Consider the following 18952-nt stretch of genomic DNA (forward strand, 5'->3'; position numbering starts at 1 on the left):
CAACTTGTTCAAGATCCTGGTTCAGTTGATGTTGAAGTGATCAATACCTTCTTATTTCCCAGTGTTGCAGAAGTTCTAAAGGTGAGTAATCTGTCAGTGACTAAACTTAACCTGCAAAATTATAAGTGGTTTTACAATTGTTTAGATTTTTTTTACAATGCAAACTAAAAGTTTTCTTTCTCTCAAAACAATTGCAACTAAGAAAAAAATGTGAATAGGAGGAAGTCTTACAAACAGAATTCCAAATCAGCCACAAAGTCTTGGAGTTCCATTTGAAAGCAAAGGGATAAGAGAGAATACATAAATGGACAGATTTCAGGAAAGATGCAAAAATTCTGAATTTAATAGACTATGGTTGGACTTGTAGCATTAGTAGTGAGGTTTCCACTTCTACTCGATAAAGCTGAACCTTAATCATTCAGGCCATGTCCATCCTAGGGAAAAATTGCAATGGAAGCTCTGCAGCATACATTGCTGCCTCAACCCTCAACTCCTAATCTTGTGTCTCAACCTACAGCTTAGAAATTTGTTCTTTAGTTATGAGGAGAAGGAGAGCAGACCGGTTTTGTGATTATTCTTTACAAAGTGTTTGAGCAATTGCAGTGTGAGTGTTTAAGAGGCTTAACATTAAGGTTACTGTTCTATTTTTCTGTCTCCTCTTCGTGCATTAATTCTTTCACCCTCTTCTTATTTGTGTATGTGTATTTAGGGATCCTGAAAACCAAGGAAAGAAAATTAGACGTGATATCTGTATTTAAATCTCTTGAGAATTTTCTGTTAATGGTGATCTCTTGTTCTTGAATCTGTTACTGATTAGCAATACCTGGTAGTATTTTCAGTGCTGAAGCATATATCTTGCGAGTATATGGATAGTAATTCAGCTTGAATAAAATACTTGATGTTCCTAACTCTCTCGTTGCTGAAATATTCTGTTGGTTTTCTGTATTATTAAATGTTTTAGTTGTGACATTGTCATTTGCTATATTTTAATTAGTTTCTACTTATTGCAGGCCTTTTTAGTGCCTGTAAAATACAAATATGTATCTCATAGGTGCTTTACATGCAATGGATCATGGGACAATGTTACAATAATACTGCTTTGTAATGTCTTGCAAAGATATACAAAGTTTCATGCCACCTTTCTCTAAATATATCTGACTGGCGTTTTGAGTTGTATTAAATATAAACTTTGCTGTGCTGAAGTTGGGGGTGGGGGAGGGGGCATGAAGAGAGATATTTTTGTGACGCCATGTCATGGTCAGTTTCTTGGAAATTGCACAAACGTCAGAAGTCTTAATCAGAGTTCATTGTAAATTAAATCATGTAAGAAAGTGTTAAGAAGCTGTATTGGTTTGTTGTCTTTTGAATTTGTGACTATGAAAAGCTCTTGTGCTGGAAATATGGTTGTCGCCCAATGGTTTGTGTCGTGTGTGTGTTTACATCAATGTGAATTCTCCTTTGTAATAGGTGGTACCGTTTTGTGGAAGATGATAACCTACCCCCCAACTCGTAGAGCACTGATAGTTGGATGTGGATTGCAACTCATTCAGCAACTTTCTGGCATCAACACAGTCATGTATGTACCCAATTCACTCCAAAAAAAAAACTACCAGAATTGTGTTGATTTTTAAAATCTTTCTTTATTCTCTATGATGCTACAAAGAATATTCTGAATTTGGCATGAAAACTTTCTTATGCCTAGTAAGGATTTTTTTTTAGTGTGCTATAGATAATCAGATTCTAAAATTAAAAAAATATTGGGGACTAAATTGAAGTTGTTGCAAAATATAGACCATGAATTACAAAGTGCGGAGAACTCATCGATATTAATTGTCATTAAAGCAGCTTTGCTGCTTGCTATTTCAATTATTTTAGTGCCCAGTCAGTGCCAACTCCATTGTGGAATTTCTGAACATATCAGTTGGGGACAAATATCATAAATAACTGACACTAATTGTGGCCAACTTGCACCTCCTTAAGGAAAATCTGAATTGTCGCAAGTGCTCCTTGTTGAGTGCTGCAATGGAAGACTTGGTATGAAAAATGGAAAGTAGAAAAGATGTTTTGTAGGAGAACGAGAGTTCTGCTGAGGATAGGCAGACCCTCATTTCAAATGCTTGGTTAAGAAAGAAAGGAAACATTTGTCAGGTACAGACAGCAGAGATCGAGTGAATCCTTAGAATATAAAAGCAGTAGGAGTATTCTTTAAGAGGGAAATCAGGAGGGGAAAAAGGAAAGATCTGTTGTGTTTGCTTTAGTGATGGAAAGGGGTAGGTGTATACCACTGGGCAAGAGTTGCAGCTGGGGGAGGGGCAATTGCGATACGATTGGGCAAGATTTGGGAAGCATAGATGGGGAGGGAAACTGCAGGAGATGGGCACATTGGGAGTGTGGAACTTGTTCAGGGAGGGGCTCCTGTGTATCCTGGATGGGTGTGTGCCTGTCGGGCAGGGAGGAAGCTGTGGAGCGTGGGAGCCGTGGTTTGCGGAGGAGGTGGAGTCTCTGGTCAGGAGGGGGAAGAGGGCTTGTGTTGGGATGGGATGTGAAGGCTCAGTTGGGGTGCTTGGGGATTGCAGGGTAGCCAGGAAAGACCTAAGGAGAGAGCTCTGAGGAGCCAGGCAAGCATATGGACGTACATGGAATAGTGTAGGTTAGATGGGCTTCAGGTGGGATGACAGGTCAGCGCAACATCGAGGGCCGTAGGGCCTGTACTGTGCTGTTATGTTCTATGAGATAGCTTTGGCAAATAGGGTTAAGGAGAATCCGAAGGGACTTTGTAAAACAATAAGGACAAAAGAATAATGAGGGAAAGAATAGGGCCCCTTAAAGATCAGCAAGGCAGCCTTCGAGTGGAGCCACAGGAGTTGGTGGAGAAACTGAATGATTATTTTCCATCAGTATTATTGCGGAGGAGGAGGTGCTGGATGTCTTAATGTGCATAAAAGTTGATAAATCCCCAGGAACTGATCAGGTGTACTCTAGAACTGTGGGAAGCTAGGGGTGTGATTGCTGGTCCTTTTGCTGATATATTTGTAGCATCGATAGCCACAGGTGAGGTGCTGGAAGACTGATAGTTGGCTAACGTGGTGCCACTAATTAAGAAAGGTGGTAAGAAAAAGCCAGGGAACTATAGAGCAGTGAGTCTGACATCAATGGTGAGCATATTGTTAGTATCCTGAGGGACAGGATTTATATGCATTTGCAAAGGCAAGGACTGATTAGGGATAGTCAAACTGGCTTTGTGTGTGGGAAATCATGTCTCTCTAACTTGTTTTATTTTGAAGAAGTAACAAAGAGGATTGAGGGCAGAACAGTTGTTGTGATCTGCATGGACTTCAATAAGGCATTCAAACTGGTTAGCAAGATTAGATCTCATGGAATACAGGGAGAACTAGCCATTTGGATACAGAACTGACTTGAAGGTAGAAGACAGAGGGTACTGGTGGATGGTTGTTTTTCAGACTGGAAGCCTGTGACCAGTGGAGTGCCATAAGGATCGGTGTTGGGTCCACTGCTTTTGGTCATTTATATAAATCATTTGGATGTAAACATAAGAGGTGTAGTTAGTATTTTTGCAGATGACACCAAAATTAGAGGTGCAGTAGACAGCAAAGAAGGTTACCTTAGAGTACAATAGGATCTAGATCAGATGGGCCAATGGGCAGAGGAGTTTAATTTAGATAAATATGAGGTGCTGTATTTTGGAAAGGCAAATCTGAGCAGGATTTACACACCTCATGATAAGGTCCTGGGGAGTGTTGCTGAACAAAGAGACTTGTAGTGCAGATTTATAGTTCCTTGAAAGTAGACTTGCGAGTAGATTGGATAGTGAAGAAGGTATTTGGTATGCTTTCTTTTATTGGTCAGACCATTGAGTATAGACAGATATTGGGAAATCATGTTGCAGCTGTACATTATATTAGGCCACTTTTGGAATATTGTGTGCAGTTCTGGTCTCCTAAAGATGTTGTGAAATTTGAAATGGTTCAGGAAAGATTTACAAGAATGTTGCCAGGGTTGGAGGATTTGAGCTACAGGGAGATGAGTAGGCTGGGGTTGTTTTCCATGAAGTTTCGGAGTCTGAGGGGCATAGATACGTAAACCGACAAAGTCTTTTCCCTGGGGTGGGAGTGTCCAGAACTAGAGGGCATAGATTTAAGGTGAGAGGGGAAAAAAATTTAAAAGGGACTTAAGAGACAACTTTTTCATGCAGGGAGTGGTGTGTCTGTGGAATGAATTGCCAGAGGAAGTGGTGGAGGTTGGTACAATTACAAAATTTAAAAGGCATCCGGATGGATATATGAATAGGAAGAGTTTAGAGGGATATGGGCCAAGTGTTGGCAATCGGGACCAGATTAAATTAGGATACCTGGTCAGCATGGATGAGTTGCAGCAAAGGGTCTGTTTCCATGCTGTACATCTGACTGTCTGCTTAAGAGTCAATGGAAATGTATAACTGTGGCGATCAATGCTGAAAACCAAGTCTCAAGGGCATAGATACAATGATTTCAGTAAGCTCATCTCAAGTTAGCAGAAGCCCTCCATCCTCATCACTCATCCACTAAAACGTTTGAACAGTTAGGATTTTTTATTATTCATTATGGGATGTATAGCTGACTGGCAAAGTCAGCAATTGCAGCCCATCCCAAATCGCCTTAAAGTGAGTGGCTCATGAGGCCAGAAAAGAAACAGATAAGATTGAACCATAGTGTTTTGGGTCTGGAGTCATGTATAAGCCAGAGGGGGTAGGAATGGCCGATTTTCTTCTCTAAAGGATATTGGTGAACTAGATATATTTTTCAATCATCAACAAACAGCTTTATGCCATTACTGATACCAGCTTTTTTCATTCAGAATATGCAATTTTAAATGCATTTAAATTTCACCAGCTGTCATGATGGACTTTGAATCCTATCCCCAGAGCATAAGCCTGTGTCACTAAATCAGCAATCCGTTGACTTTACCACCATGCCACTGCCTCCCTCTTCCTATCAATTCACATTATCCATACCTCACGTTTAGTGCTGCAGCAGCTTTCACACACATCATACGCTGGTATGGCTATTACAGGATATACCTGCAAGGGGTTCCACACAAGAGCAAGGAACAGTGTTGTGGAATGGAGTTTTGAAATCAAATTTGGATTGCACCAAAGATGGTCATTGATGCTGTTGGCTGATTTGTCATGTATGTTCTAATTGAGCATCACAATGTGCCATTTTTAAGTACTTGATCCAACATTTATCCGCATGGTGGATAATGTGAAGATGACTGAATATCTTGAAAAGAAAGCATTGAAAAATTGTTTTTAAGATTATTGAATGAAAGACCTCTGATATGAACTGCCAGTTTGAGACTTGAATAAATTATTGGTGTGAAGGTATAGAGATTTTGGTTAAAGATCTGGAGAAAGTGAGTAGTTGGAGTCAATGGCAGCAGATGATGGAAGTATGGGAATTGAAATTGAAACAGTAGTGAGCTTTGCTAGAGTATTGGAAGAATTGCGGTGCAGTACTTGATACTTTCAGCTTCAGCCAAATGTTACTATATGATTGACCATAGAGACCAGCTTGGTTGTGTGTAAGAAACCGGAGAAATGTAAAGAGATGACTATAGGATACTAATAAAATGCAAATGCTGAGGTGGATACAGGTGGTGATTTTTAAAAAATGCATATGGGATGTCAGTGAATATTTTTAAAGAAATAGCTGAGATGAGATTGAAATGATATGATTATCTTTTGCAGAGAGAGGCAGGTAAATAGAGATTGGTCTGCAGGGGTGAAGAGGAAGGCCCAAGACCAGATAAGATATGGTGGCAAGGAACCTGAATGTAGAAGTATTGGAAAAGGAATATTTGACTAACCAGAGGAAATCAATAAGGGTGATCAATCAGCATTGAAGTTGCCTAAGTAAACTGGGAGAAGTGAAAAGAGGATAAGAATAGGCTATTTGGCTCTTCAAGTCTATGTCACCATTTAATACAATTCGGGCTGTTTTTTCTGCCTCAATTCTGCTTTTGTTCCATGTATCTCTTGATCCCGTGAAGGACTAAATGCTTATTAATTTCAGTCTTGAATATATTTGTTGAAGAATCCACAACCCTCTTGGTAAACAATCCCAAAAATAATATAATTGTGAATAATTTCCTTTTAATAACAAAAGAAGCAACCTCCTATCTTGAAACGGAACCACATCCTGCCTGCTTGCCTGATTTCATCAAGGGGCAAGTTATCTCAGTCTCTCTCCCTCCCTGAGCCCATTCGTGATCTTCTGTGCATGCTTCTGATAGCTGGTCAGCAGTACAGCTTCTATGACAATCTGAAAATTGTGAAGCATTCATGTTACTACTTTAAGCCAAAAAAAACCCCAGTTAATTTGAAAAATAATCATATTTTTCTCTCACCTTCATGTGTCTATATCATTTCCTATATCAAGCCTACATTATTTTATTTGTCCAGATTAACCATTTAGTCTAATCCCATGTATTTTTATTTCATATCCTTTAGTACTTCCTTTTAAAATAGTTAATTACCTTCTGAATGAATTTGAGACCTGACTGATGAGGGTTTCACAATATCTTTTGTGGAATCTTGCACTGTAATTAAACTAAAACAGACAATGTGGTGATTATCCAGATGCAACATAAACCAACCCATAAGAACTGGCAAAGTTGGGTATCCTCACTACTGTGCGGGATATTGTACATGCTGTTTGGGAGCAACCATGACTGTTTATTCACATTCCTCTCCCTGCTTCTCACATTCTATGGGCCATCAACTCTCAATCTCTTCTGCTTTGCAAGTTGCAAATGGTATAAGTATGTACTACTTTCTTTACTTTCCTTCCCACATTCCTGCCCTGGTGTGGTTCTTTCAGATTTCAAAGAACAAGCACCTAGCTAAGCAGTAGTAGAAGAGCAGGAAAGTATGATAAAGAAATATCATTCGTAGCCATCAGCTTAGATATTGACAATAAAATGCGAGTTGTGCATGGTAAGATATCTGGTATAAGGAACTCGCAGCTGAGCAAGAGACTGAGTACAGGTCCTAATATGGCTGAGGATGATCTTGCACATTAGTTCTACTGTAGAAGACTAATGTAAGAAGTTTGAATAATTTACAGAAGAAAGCTGATAGGTCTAAGTCCTGAAATGTTGGATTCATTAACCCTTAGCTTTCTGGCTTGTCTACTAACATCAAGAAGCATGAAGTCCAGCACTGGGGCCTTGGTACAGGGCTTTGTGCCAAATATGGAACCCATTTTCTTCATGAAATCAATCATCAATTCATTCACATGCTTGCTTGTGGACCTAGTGATGCAACAACTAATGGCTAACCGCTGCTATCTTGGCTTCTACTGCAATACAGACATAACCTAGCTAATGTCTAGCTTCTGAATTGGAAGCTCAGGCATTAAACATGCAAATTGAGCTTACTATCATCATTGTGTTCAGAGAGGCTTGTGGAGCGATGCAGCAGTCCCAATTATGAGGTTCAATAGATTGTGAAGGCTGAAGTGTTACCATTTTGTTGTGTGTCATAAATAGTGTCCTTCACTCAGGATGGTGGTATTTTCCCACTTGCCCATACACAAATACCGTTGCTGTTGCCTGACAGCTAACCAACCCATATTACTGCTGTCAAGATGATGCTGATGGTTTTCCAGGGCTATAACTGTTTGAGGTCATCCTACAAGACAGTCTGCCCACTTCCCTCAATAAACATCTTCAACCTTCCACAAACCGTGTTGCTGAGGTAGGACCACTTGGAAACAATAGATCAAGTGAAGACTCTCAGAAGACGGACAGTCAGGAAGTCATATTGACTATGATCTGGTTTGTTCATAATTTTGAATGTGTAATTTTTACTTTAACGTTGCTTGGCTGCAACATTAAAGTAAAAATCACAAATGCCAAAGCATAAACTGTCAGATTTGAGTTTCAAATCGTAGATGAATAAATTGAACTTGGCCGCACTAGAGAGAATGTGAATGCCTTTTTTGCCCCCAACTTCTGTCTCACCATTCTTTTTTTAAAAATGTCAATATCTGTAGGAACTGGGTATGACTGGCAGAATGTTCAAACTGCTCTGTTGCAGATGGGTGTCTCTAAATATGTTTTAGTTTCCTTTCCCACTCTGTTGAAATCTTACAGTATCAGTGTTCAGTCAAGTTGGGGAACTATTTCTATTTGTGTAAGCAGAATAATTGATTGTTGATATGAAGACAGCATTTCTGCTTTGAATGAAAATCTTCAGTTCAATTTTCTTTTTGTCCTCGCTCACCAAGAAACGATTAGTTCAATTTAAGACCATAAGATGTAGGAGCAGAAATTCGACCATTCAATGCATAGAGTCTGCTCTGCCATTCAGTCATGGCTGATAAGTTTCACAACCCCATTCTCCTGCCTTCTAACCTTTTGATCCCCTTAACAACCAATAATCTATCTGTCTGTCTTAAATATACTCAATAACCTGGTCTCCCCTGCTAATGGAAACCTCTTCCCCATGTTCACTCTATCTAGCCTTACACAGCGATAAGGGGTAAGGCGAGTATTCTAAATTTTTAAATTAGATTCTCCACCCCCCCCCCCCCCCCCAAAACACCTGTGCGTGCACACATGCATGCTTCTAAACTCCATCAAGTATAGACCCAGAACCCTCAAACGTTCCTCATATGTTAAGCCTTTGATTCCTGGGATCATTGCTGTGAGCCTTCTTTGGGCCCACAGTCTTCCTGAGATATGGGGCCCAAAATGAGCAATATCTTAAATGTGGTCTGACCAGAGCCGTCTAAAGCCTCAGGAGTATATCCCTGCACTTGCCTTCCTAACTACCAATTTAACCTGCACGTTAACCTTAAGAATCCAACCATCAGTGAGTGCTCCACTGATTCCCATTGATCTAGTTTTGCTAACCTCTTCTGTGTTTTGCTTGGTCAAATGCTGCCAATTGCTCTTCTTTTTGAGTTCAGGTTGCTTGATCATGATTGATGCGATAATGCAATAAGACTAGGAACTATGTAGTCCTGGCAGAAACTAAACTGCATCATTAGTTTATTGCTGTGTAAGGAAGAAGGATAGAAAAGGAGACCAGAGAGGAGGAGGAGGAGGAGGAGGAGGAGGAGGAGTGGTATTTTTGGTTAGGGATGGTAATAAAGGAGCATATTCCTGGGAGTATTTCCAGTGAAGTCACTTGGGTGGAACTGTGAAATAAGGGATGAACAACAATTGGGATTAGACTGCACGCGCAGCGCGTTTTCCCCCCCCCCCCCCCCCCCCCAACACCCCAGCCAAAGCATGAAATTGAGAAGCAAATACAGAAGGAGATCGTAGATATCTGTAGGAACAATAGGCTTGTCATGGTAGGGGGTTTTAATATTCCCAAGAAAGACTGGATTAGTTTAGATTACTTAGAGTGGAAACAGGCCCTTCGGCCCAACAAGTCCACACCGACCCTCTGAAGAGCAACCCACCCAGACCCATTCCCCTACATTTACCCTTTCACCTAACACGGGCAATTTAGCATGGCCAATTCACCTAACCTACACATTTTTGGACTGTGGGAGGAAACCAGAGCACCCGGAGGAAACCCATGCAGACACTGGGAGAATGTGCAAACTTCACACAGACAGTTGCCTGAGGCGGGAATTGAGGCAGCCGTGCTAAACACTGTGCCACCATGCCGCCCATTGTGTCAAGCTAGAGGTTTGGATCGAGAGGAATTTGTGTGTAAATTTTCTTTTTCAGTATGTAGATGTGCCCACTGAAAGGAGCAAAACCTGACCTTCTCTTGGGAAATAAGGCAGGGCAAGTGACTGAGGTGTCAGTGGGGGAGTACTTTGGGGCCAGTAATAATCATTCTATTAATTTTGAAATAGCTATGGAAAATACTGGACTGGATCTAAAAACTCGTGGTCTACATTGGAATAAGGCTAATTTTGATGGTATTAGGCAAGAACTTTGAAAAGTTGACTGAGAAGCTATTCATAAGTCAAGGGGCGGTTGGAAGTTGGGAGGCCTTCAAAAATGAGATAATAAGAATCCAGAGGCAGTATATTCTTATTTGTGTTAAGGGCAAGACTTGTAGATATAGGGAATGCTAGATGACTGGAGAAATTGAAGCTGTGGTCAAGGAAAAGGAGGCATATGGAAGGTCTAGAGAGCAGTGATTGAGTGAATTGCTCTGAGAGTAAGGGCAGTAGGTGTGGATTCGAGGGAAATCAGAGAGCAGATTAAGGCAAATTAAGGGTTAAGGCAAATCTACAAATGCATTAAGGGCAAAAGAGTAACTAAGGAGAGAATAGGACCCCTTTAAAAATCTACAGTTTAGGCGTGTTTTATGTGCGCAGGAGATGGATGAGATACTAAGAGTATTTCATACCTGCTCACACTAGTATTTACCGTAAAAGAGGATATGGAAGCTGTAAAACTTTGAGAAATAAATAGTAATAGCTTAAAAATGTCCATATCACAGAAGTGGTGGTGCTAGATGTTTTAAACATGGTAAGGTGGATCAATTCCCGTATTCTGATCAGGTGTACTCCAGAACTTTGTGGGAAGCTCGGGATGAGATTGCTGGGGCCCCTTGCTGAGAGATTTGTGTCATGAATAGCCACGGGTATGGTGCCAGAAGACTGGAGGGTAGCTAATGTGCTATTATTTAAGAAAGTTGGTAAGGAGAAACCAGGGAACTATAGATCTGTGCGCCTGATGTCAGTGGTGGGTAAGTTATTGGAGGGGGTTCTGAGGGACAGGATTGACACGTGTTTGGAAAGGATGGATTAGGGATAGTTAACATTGCTTTGTGCATGGGAAATTGTGTCTCTTAAACTTGACTAGGCTTTTTGAAGAAGTGACAAAGATGACTTATGAAGGCAGAATGGTAGACACCTGCCAATATGGACTTCAGCAAAGTATTCTTCAAGGCTCTGCATGGTAGACTAATTAATAAAGTTAGATAATAACATGAATCTAAGGAGAGCTAGCCATTTGGGTACAAAATTGGCTTGAATGTAAGAGATGGTGGTTTTTCACCAGTGGTGTGCCACAAAAATCACTGCTGGGTCCACCAATTTCTGATATTTACACAAATGGACGTGAATGTGTGGATGTGGAGTGCTGCCGAATAAAGAGACCTTGGTGCAGATTCATAGTTCCTTGAAGGTGGAGTCCCAGGTGGACAGGATATTGGTCAGTGCATTGAGTATAGGAGTTGAGATGTCATGTTTTGGCAGTACAGAACATTGGTTAGGCCACTTTTGCAACATTTTGTTCAATTCTGGTGTCCCTGTTATCGGAATGATGTTGTTAAACTTGAAAGGATACAGAAAAGATTTACAACGATGTTGCTGGGCTTGGAGGGTTTGAGTTAAAGGGAAAGGGTGAATAGGCTAGGGCTATTTTTTCCTGGAGCATTGGAGGCTGAGGGGTGACCTTATGGAAGTTTATAAAATTGTGACGACCGTGGATAGGGTGAACAACAATTAAGTCATACAGTCATAGAGATGTACAGCATGGAAACAACAGACCCTTTGGTCCAACCCGCCCATGTCGACCTGATATCCCAACCCAATCTAGTCCCATCTGCCAGCACCTGGCCCATATCCTTCCAAACCCTTCCTATTCATATACCCATCCAAATACCTCTTAAATGTTGCAATTGTACCAGTCTCCACCACATCCTCTGACTGCTCATTCCATACACATACCACCCTCTCTGAAAAAGTTGCCCTGTAGGTCTCTTTTATATCTTTCCCCTCTCAGCCTAAATCTATGCCCTCTAGTTCTGGACTCCCTGACCCCAGGGAAAAGACTTTGCCTATTTACCCTATCCATGCCCTCATAATTTTGTAAACCTCTATAAGGTCACCCCTCAGCCTCCAACACTCCAGGGAAAATAGCCCCAGCCTGTTCAGCCTCTCCCTATAGCTCAAATCCTCCAACCCTGCCAACATCCTTGTAAATCTTTTCAGAACCCTTTCAAGTTTCCCAACATCTTTCCGATACGAAGGAGACCAGAATTGCACACAATATTCCAACAGTGGCCTAACCAATGTCCCGTACAGCCGCAACGTGACCTCCCAACTCCTGTACTCCATACTCTGACCAATAAAGGAAAGCATACCAATTGCCACCTTCACTATCCTATCTACCTGCGACTCCACTTTCAAGGAGCTATGAACCTGCACTCCAAGGTCCCTTTGTTCATCAACACTCCCTAGGGCCTTACCATGAAGTGTATAAATCCTGCTAAGATTTGCTTTCCCAAAATGCAGCATCCCTCATTTATCTAAATTAAATTCCATCTGCCAATTCTCGGTCCATTGACCGATCTGGTCAAGATCCTGTTGTAATCTGAGGTAACCACTTTCACTGTCCACTATGCCTCCAATTTTGGTGTTAACTGCAAACTTACCAACTGTACCTCTTATGCTCACATCCAAATCATTTATGTAAATGACAAAAGGTAGAGGGCCCATCACCGATCCTTGTGCACTCCACTGGTCACAAGCCACCAGTCTGAAAAACAACCCTCCACCACCACCTTCTGTCTTCTACCTTTAAGCCAGTTCTGTATCCAAATGGCTAGTTCTCCCTGTATTCCATGAGATCTAACCTTGCTAACCAGTCTCCCATGGGGAACCTTGTCGAACGCCTTACTGAAATCCATATAGATCATACCTACCGCTCTGCCCTCATCAATCCTCTTTGTTGCTTCCTCAAAAAAACTCAATCGAGTTTGTGAGACATTATTTCCCACGCACAAAACCATGTTGACTATCCCTAATCAGTCCTTGCCTTTCCAAATACATGTACATCCTGTCCCTCAGGATTCCCTCCAACAACTTGCCCACCACTGACGTCGGGCTCACCGGTCTATAGTTCCCTGGCTTGTCCTTACTACCCTTCTTAAACAGTGGCACCATGTTGGCCAACCTCCAGTCTTCCGATGCCTCCCCTGTGACTATCAATGATACAAATATCTCAGCAAGAGGCCCAGCATTCACTCCTCTAGCTTCCCACAGAGTTCTTGGGTACACCTGATCAGGTCCTGGGGATTTATCCACCTTTACCCATTTCAAGACATCCACACTTCCTCCTCTGTAATATGGACATTTTGCAAGATGTCACCATCTATTTCCCTACAGTCTATATCCTTTTCCACAGTAAATACTGATGCAAAATACTAATTTCGTATCTCTCCCATTTTCTGCGGCTACACGCAAAGGCCGCCTTGGTGATCTTTGAGGGGCCCTGTTCTGTCCCTAGTTACCCTTTTTTGTCCTTAATGTATTTGTAAAAACTCTTTGGATTCTCCTTAACTCTATTTGCCAAATCTATCTCATGTCCCCTTTTTGCCCTCCTGATTTCCCTCTTAAGTATACTCCTACTGCCTTTATACTCTTCTAAGGATGTACTCAATCTCTCCTGTCTATACCTGACATATGATTCCTTTTTCTTAACCAAACCCTCAATTTCCTTAGTCATCCAGCATTCCCTATATCTACCAGCCTTTCCTTTCATCCTAACAGGAACATACTTTCTCTCGATTCTCATTATCTTATTTCTCAAGGCTTCCCATTTTCCATCCATCTGTTTAACTGCGAACATCTGCCCCCAATTAGCTTTCGAAAGTTCTTGCCTAATACCGTCAAAATTGGCCTTTCTCCAATTTAGGACTTCAACTTTTAGATCTGGTCTATCCTTTTCCATCATTATTTTAAATCTGATAGAATTAGATCTTTTTCCCAAGGTAGGGGTATCCAAAACTAGAGGGCATAGACTTAAGATGAGAAGGGGAAAGATGTAAAAGAGACCTAAGGGGCAATCTTTTCATGCAGAGGGTGGTGCGTTTTTGGAATGCGCTGCCATAGGCACGATCACATTTGAAAGTTGTTTTTACAAAATATATTTTAATAACCCAGTACTTTTGAACTATTGGAAGTCTCACTTTTATATAAGAGCTTGACTTTTGAATCAGGTTTAGGAGAGGAAATTAGCAGTTGAGTTGAGGAGAGGAAAGAGATTGCTACATGAAGTTAGCAACGGAGAGAGGCCAAAAATGGAATGTTGAAAGTGGTGAAAGGCCATATGTTGGAGATTGGAGACACATGCCACAAGTTAGCAATTGTGTAGGGGGGGGGGTGGTGCTGCCTGGGTTTCACAGGAAATATGTTTGAACAAATTTCTCAATACTCAAATTACAGACCCCATTAAGTTTGTGATGTTGATATGAAACAACGTTAAATGGGGCATTTTTATATGTTTATTTACTGTAGTTCATTCATCCCTTGCACACTTTGCATTTCGCGCTTTTCCATTAAGCTGGTCTGTGTAGTTAAGGTGGCCTCATTCTTCCCTAAAAGGGTTGTTATTTCTGGGAACTTGTTTATCTTTGAAGCAGTCTATTATGAATTCAACATCAATAAACAGGACAAAGGACCGGCGCTCCGAAAGCTTCCAAATAAACGTTTTGGACTATAACCTGGTCTTGTGTGATTTTTAACTTTGTCCACCCCAGTGCAACATCCTCCACATCAGTTAAATTGTTCTTGCCAATGTTGAAGTGAAACAATGTATGTGTTTAATATTGACAGTTTCAATTTAACATTCTGTTACAGACCTTTAGGGTGGCACGGTGGCACAGTGGTTAGCAGTGCTGCCTCACAGCACCAGAGACCCGGGTTCATTTCCCGCCTCACGCAACTGTCTCTGTGGAGTTTGCACATTCTCCCAGTGTCTGCGTGGGTTTCCTCCAGGTGCTCTGGTTTCTTCCCACAGTCCAAAAATGTGCAGGCTACGTGAATTAGCCATGCTAAATTGCCTGTAGTGTTAGCTGAAGGGGTAAATGTAGGGGAAAGGGTCTGGGTGGATTGCTCTTTGGAGGGTCTGTGTGGACTTGTTGGACCGAAGGGCCTGTTTCCACATTGTAAGTAATCTAATCTAATCCTTCCTCCTGTTCAGACTTATTCTCCATGCTACCACTACTGTACTAACTGCCCCGATCCTAGTTCTGCTTTTCTAATTCCCATCAACTGATTTCCTCTCTCTGTTCTTGTTTGAAGTTAAAACTCTCACACCAGGTCCAACAGGTTTATTTGGAAGCATTTGTTTTCGAAGTGCTGCTCCTTTACGTGGTTGTCCCCATAACCTGGTATAGTGTGATTTTTTTTTTTAAACTTTTTTGTATACCCTAGTTCTACACTGGCACCTCCAAATCTTGTGTTTGAAGTTCACTGCTCTACTGCATTTGCACTTAAGCGCGAGGTGTTTATGCCTGCACTGACCAGTCTTCATCACTAGATGGTATATTGCCATTTCAAATTACATCTGATATTTGAATTGAATTTTATTGTAATGTGTACCAAGGCATAGTGAAAAGCTTTGTCTTGCAAGGAATATGGGAGATCGCACTGTTAAGTAGCATAGATAAGTAAATAATAGGTAAACAGTGGCCAAAACAAAAACACAGGTACAGGCGAATGTGAAGAGTTTGAGTCCATTCAGTATTTTGTGTTTACAGTACTTCTAAGACTACATTAAAATATTTGATTTTTAAATTTTTTTTATTCCTAATGATACCAGATCACCTTGGTGTTTTGAAGTGGTTTTCTGCCACATCCTGAAATACCAAACTACAGAGATTCTTTCATAGTTGGTTATTTATCTAGCAAAGTTCTTTTAGTTGGGATTTCATAATACAGCACATGTATGGTACAGTATTTCAACTTGTGCACTGTTTTCTCTGAGCAAGAAGTGTCAGAAGAAATCTATCTCCAACTTCAACTTTGATTTCTATGCAAATGTAAGATTCACTTAAAATTCTATTCATTTAAAATTGCAACTTGCGGGAGTGCAAGCACAACTTTTAAGCAAAGATTTGCTGTATTTTCAGTATGTGGCTAGCTACATCTAAGTTTTATTTTTACTGTGATATGCTGAATTTAGTTCATTCTATCAATGTGGTTACTCTTTACACAAATCAAAATGATGAGTGTCAGGAAGCTGAGTGTGGAAGCATCTCAGCCCAGTCTGATTCTGCTGATGTTTATTCTTGATGTGCTATGAATCCAGCACTCGTCACCACATTGTGTTCATGATATTCCACGCTTCAGCTGCACTTCCCGAGTACGCTGCAGCTAATACAAGTAGACCAGCTGTCAAGCCAGCTGAAATCCGTAATTCAGTGCAGAATAGGAATTAAACCTGAATCATTGTATCTATTTAGTTCAAATAAACTAGTTGAGTTTTTATATCTCCCGTAAGGAGGATAGGAACTAGGATGTCACATTAGAAAGGTCAAACAAGGTGCACAAAGGATTAGGAAAGATGTAACACTGAAATATGAAATAATAAGGACTTAAGTGGGGTCAGAGTAAGAGGTAATGCAGTAAAGTCTAAAATAAAGTCCATATGTCTCAATGCACAGATCATGGCAAATAGGCTGGAATACTAATAAATGGATGGAAAGCCATTTACTGAGAGGTCAGAATAGATCTGGACAACCTAAAATAGAATCAGAAATGGCAGGGAAAATTGTAATGACATTGGGAAACTTTTTAAAGGGACAGTGGTTGAGGTAGAGTCAAGATAACTGCCCATGGGCAGGTAATTTAGTGTGTATATATATAAGGCAAATGCATTGTATTTGGAAAAAAGGTTGAGAATTGAATTGAATTTATTGTCACATGTACTGAGGCACAATGAAAAACTTTGTCTTGTGAGCAATACAGGCAGATCAGATAGTTAAGTAGCATAGATAAATAAATAATAGCTAAACAGCGGCAAAAACAAAAACACAGGTGCAGGCAAATGTTAAGAGTTTGTGAGTCCGTTCAGTATTCTGACAACAGGGTAGAAACTGTTGCAAAATTGGCTGGTGCAAGTGTTCAGGCTTCTGTACCTTATCCCCGATGGTACAGGTTGTAGAAAAACATTGCCAGCGTGGGATGGATCTTTAAGAATGCTGGCAGCCTTTTCTTGATAGCAGACCTGGTAGATGGATTCTATAGATGGGAGATTGGCATTTGAGATTATCTGGGCCAAGTTCACCACTCTCTGTAACTGTCTCCAATCTTAAATGGTACAGTTGCCATACCAGGTAGTGATACACCCAGACAATGCTCTAGGTGGCGCACCTATAAAAGGTGGCAAGGGTATTTGCTGTCATGCCAAATTTCCTCAGCTGCCTGAGGAAGAAGAGATGTTGGGCCTTTGTAACCAGTGCGTCCATATGAATAGTCCAAGAAAGCTTGTTGTGGATGATCACTCCCAGGAGCTTAACACTCACCACCCGTTCCACCTCTCTGCTGTTAATGTGTAAGGGGGTCATGAGTAACATCCTGCTGAAAGTCAATAATGAGTTCCTGGGTTTTGCCAGCATTGAGAGCTAGGTTGTTTTTAGTGCACCATTTTTCCAGGTCTTCCCACTCCCATTTGTAGTCTTTTTAATTGCCTTCTGAGATTCGACCGATTTATGGTGGTGACATCAGTGAACTTGTAAATGGCATTAGTCTTGTATTTGGCGACGCAGTCATGGGTATACAGTGAGTACAGTAGGGGACTGAGTACACACCACTGGGGGGAAATCCAGTGTTGAATTTTAGTGAGGATGAAATATTGTCCCCAATCTTCACTGATTGTGACCTGTGGGTCAGGAAACTGAGGATCCAGTTGCAGAGAGTGGGGCTTAGTCTGAGATCAGTGAGTTTTGTAATCAGTCTGGAGAGGATAGGTGTTGGAGGCTGAACTGTGGTCAATGAATAGGATTATTATGTCGCTGTTCTTGGTGTCAGGATGCTCTAGTGAGGAGTGAAGGGCAAGTGATATGGCAGCTGACGTGGATCTCTTGGTCTGATTGGCAAATTGGAGTGGGTCAAGAGTAATGGGGAGGCTGGCGTTGATTAATGCCCTGACCACTGAAGTTAGGGCCACTGGGCATGCTGCATGAGCCGCCTTAGTCATAGGGATGATGTTGGCTCTCTTGAAACAAGCAGGGATAGTGGCCTGCTGCAGGCAGAGATTGAAGATGTCCGAGAAGACCTCTGACAGTTGACCGGGCATGCTTTAAGTGCATGGCCAGGTACTCCATCTGGTCCCATCGCATACTCATCCAAGGTACTTGCGGACTGTTTGAATGTGGCCCAATCAGCCGGCTCCAGACAGCACTGCAGTTGAACCTCTGCCTCCTCCGACCAGCACAGGACCTGGAGCCATGAGGAGGTCTCCTGTTTGAGTTTTTGCCTGTAAGCTGGGAGAAGAAGCATGGCATAGTGATCGGAGTTCCCGAAATAAGGGTGGGGCTGGAGTGGTAAGGCATCCTTCACTGTGGTGTAGCAGTGGTCTAAAATGTTTGGGCCCCTAGTGGGACAGGTAATATTCTGGTGGTACTTGGGCAACACCTTCCTTAGATTGGTTTTGTTGAATTTGCCAGTCACAATAATAAGGGCCTTGGGGTGTTCTGTCTCCAGAGTGTTAGTGGTGGAGTACAGCACATCCAGAGCTTCCTCAACTTTTGCTTGTGGTGGTATGTACATAGCAGTTAGTATAGCAGTGGTAGATTTCCTGTGATAGATAGAAGGGGTGGCATTTGATGGTGATGAGTTCAAGGTTTGGGGAGCAATAGCTGCCCAGGGTTGCAATGTCCATACACCACAAGTTGATTAAAAAGCAAACCCCTCCACCCTTTGTCTTACCCGAGGACACTGTGCAGTCCATACAATGCATAGAAAAACTATCAGCCTGAAGTGCGCAGTCGGGAATGGATAGGTTGAGCCAGGTTTCTGTGAAGCGGAGTGCACAGCACTCCCGCAGTTCATGCTAGAAGTTGAATTTGTCCATCTTGTTCTCCAGAGTTTGTACATTTGCTAGGAGTAAGCTAGGAAGGGGATATCTTGAAACCACATCATCTCCGTCTTCCTAGCAGACCAGCATGCTTACCCTGCTTCCTCAC

At 41.6% G+C, this 18952-nt stretch overlaps 1 protein-coding gene across 2 annotated transcripts in view; it reads left to right on the plus strand.

The window, feature by feature from the left end:
- LOC140466674 (proton myo-inositol cotransporter-like) overlaps positions 1-18952 on the plus strand; it is a 124928-nt gene that overhangs the window by 65771 nt on the left and 40205 nt on the right. For both annotated transcript variants that reach the window (XM_072562123.1, XM_072562124.1), the window contains exon 4: positions 1468-1576. In XM_072562123.1, the coding sequence (XP_072418224.1) occupies positions 1468-1576 (109 nt within the window). The remainder of the gene's footprint in view (positions 1-1467; positions 1577-18952) is intronic.

Source organism: Chiloscyllium punctatum, chromosome 44 (genome assembly GCF_047496795.1).
Source record: "Chiloscyllium punctatum isolate Juve2018m chromosome 44, sChiPun1.3, whole genome shotgun sequence".
NCBI classification, from domain to species: domain Eukaryota; kingdom Metazoa; phylum Chordata; class Chondrichthyes; order Orectolobiformes; family Hemiscylliidae; genus Chiloscyllium; species Chiloscyllium punctatum.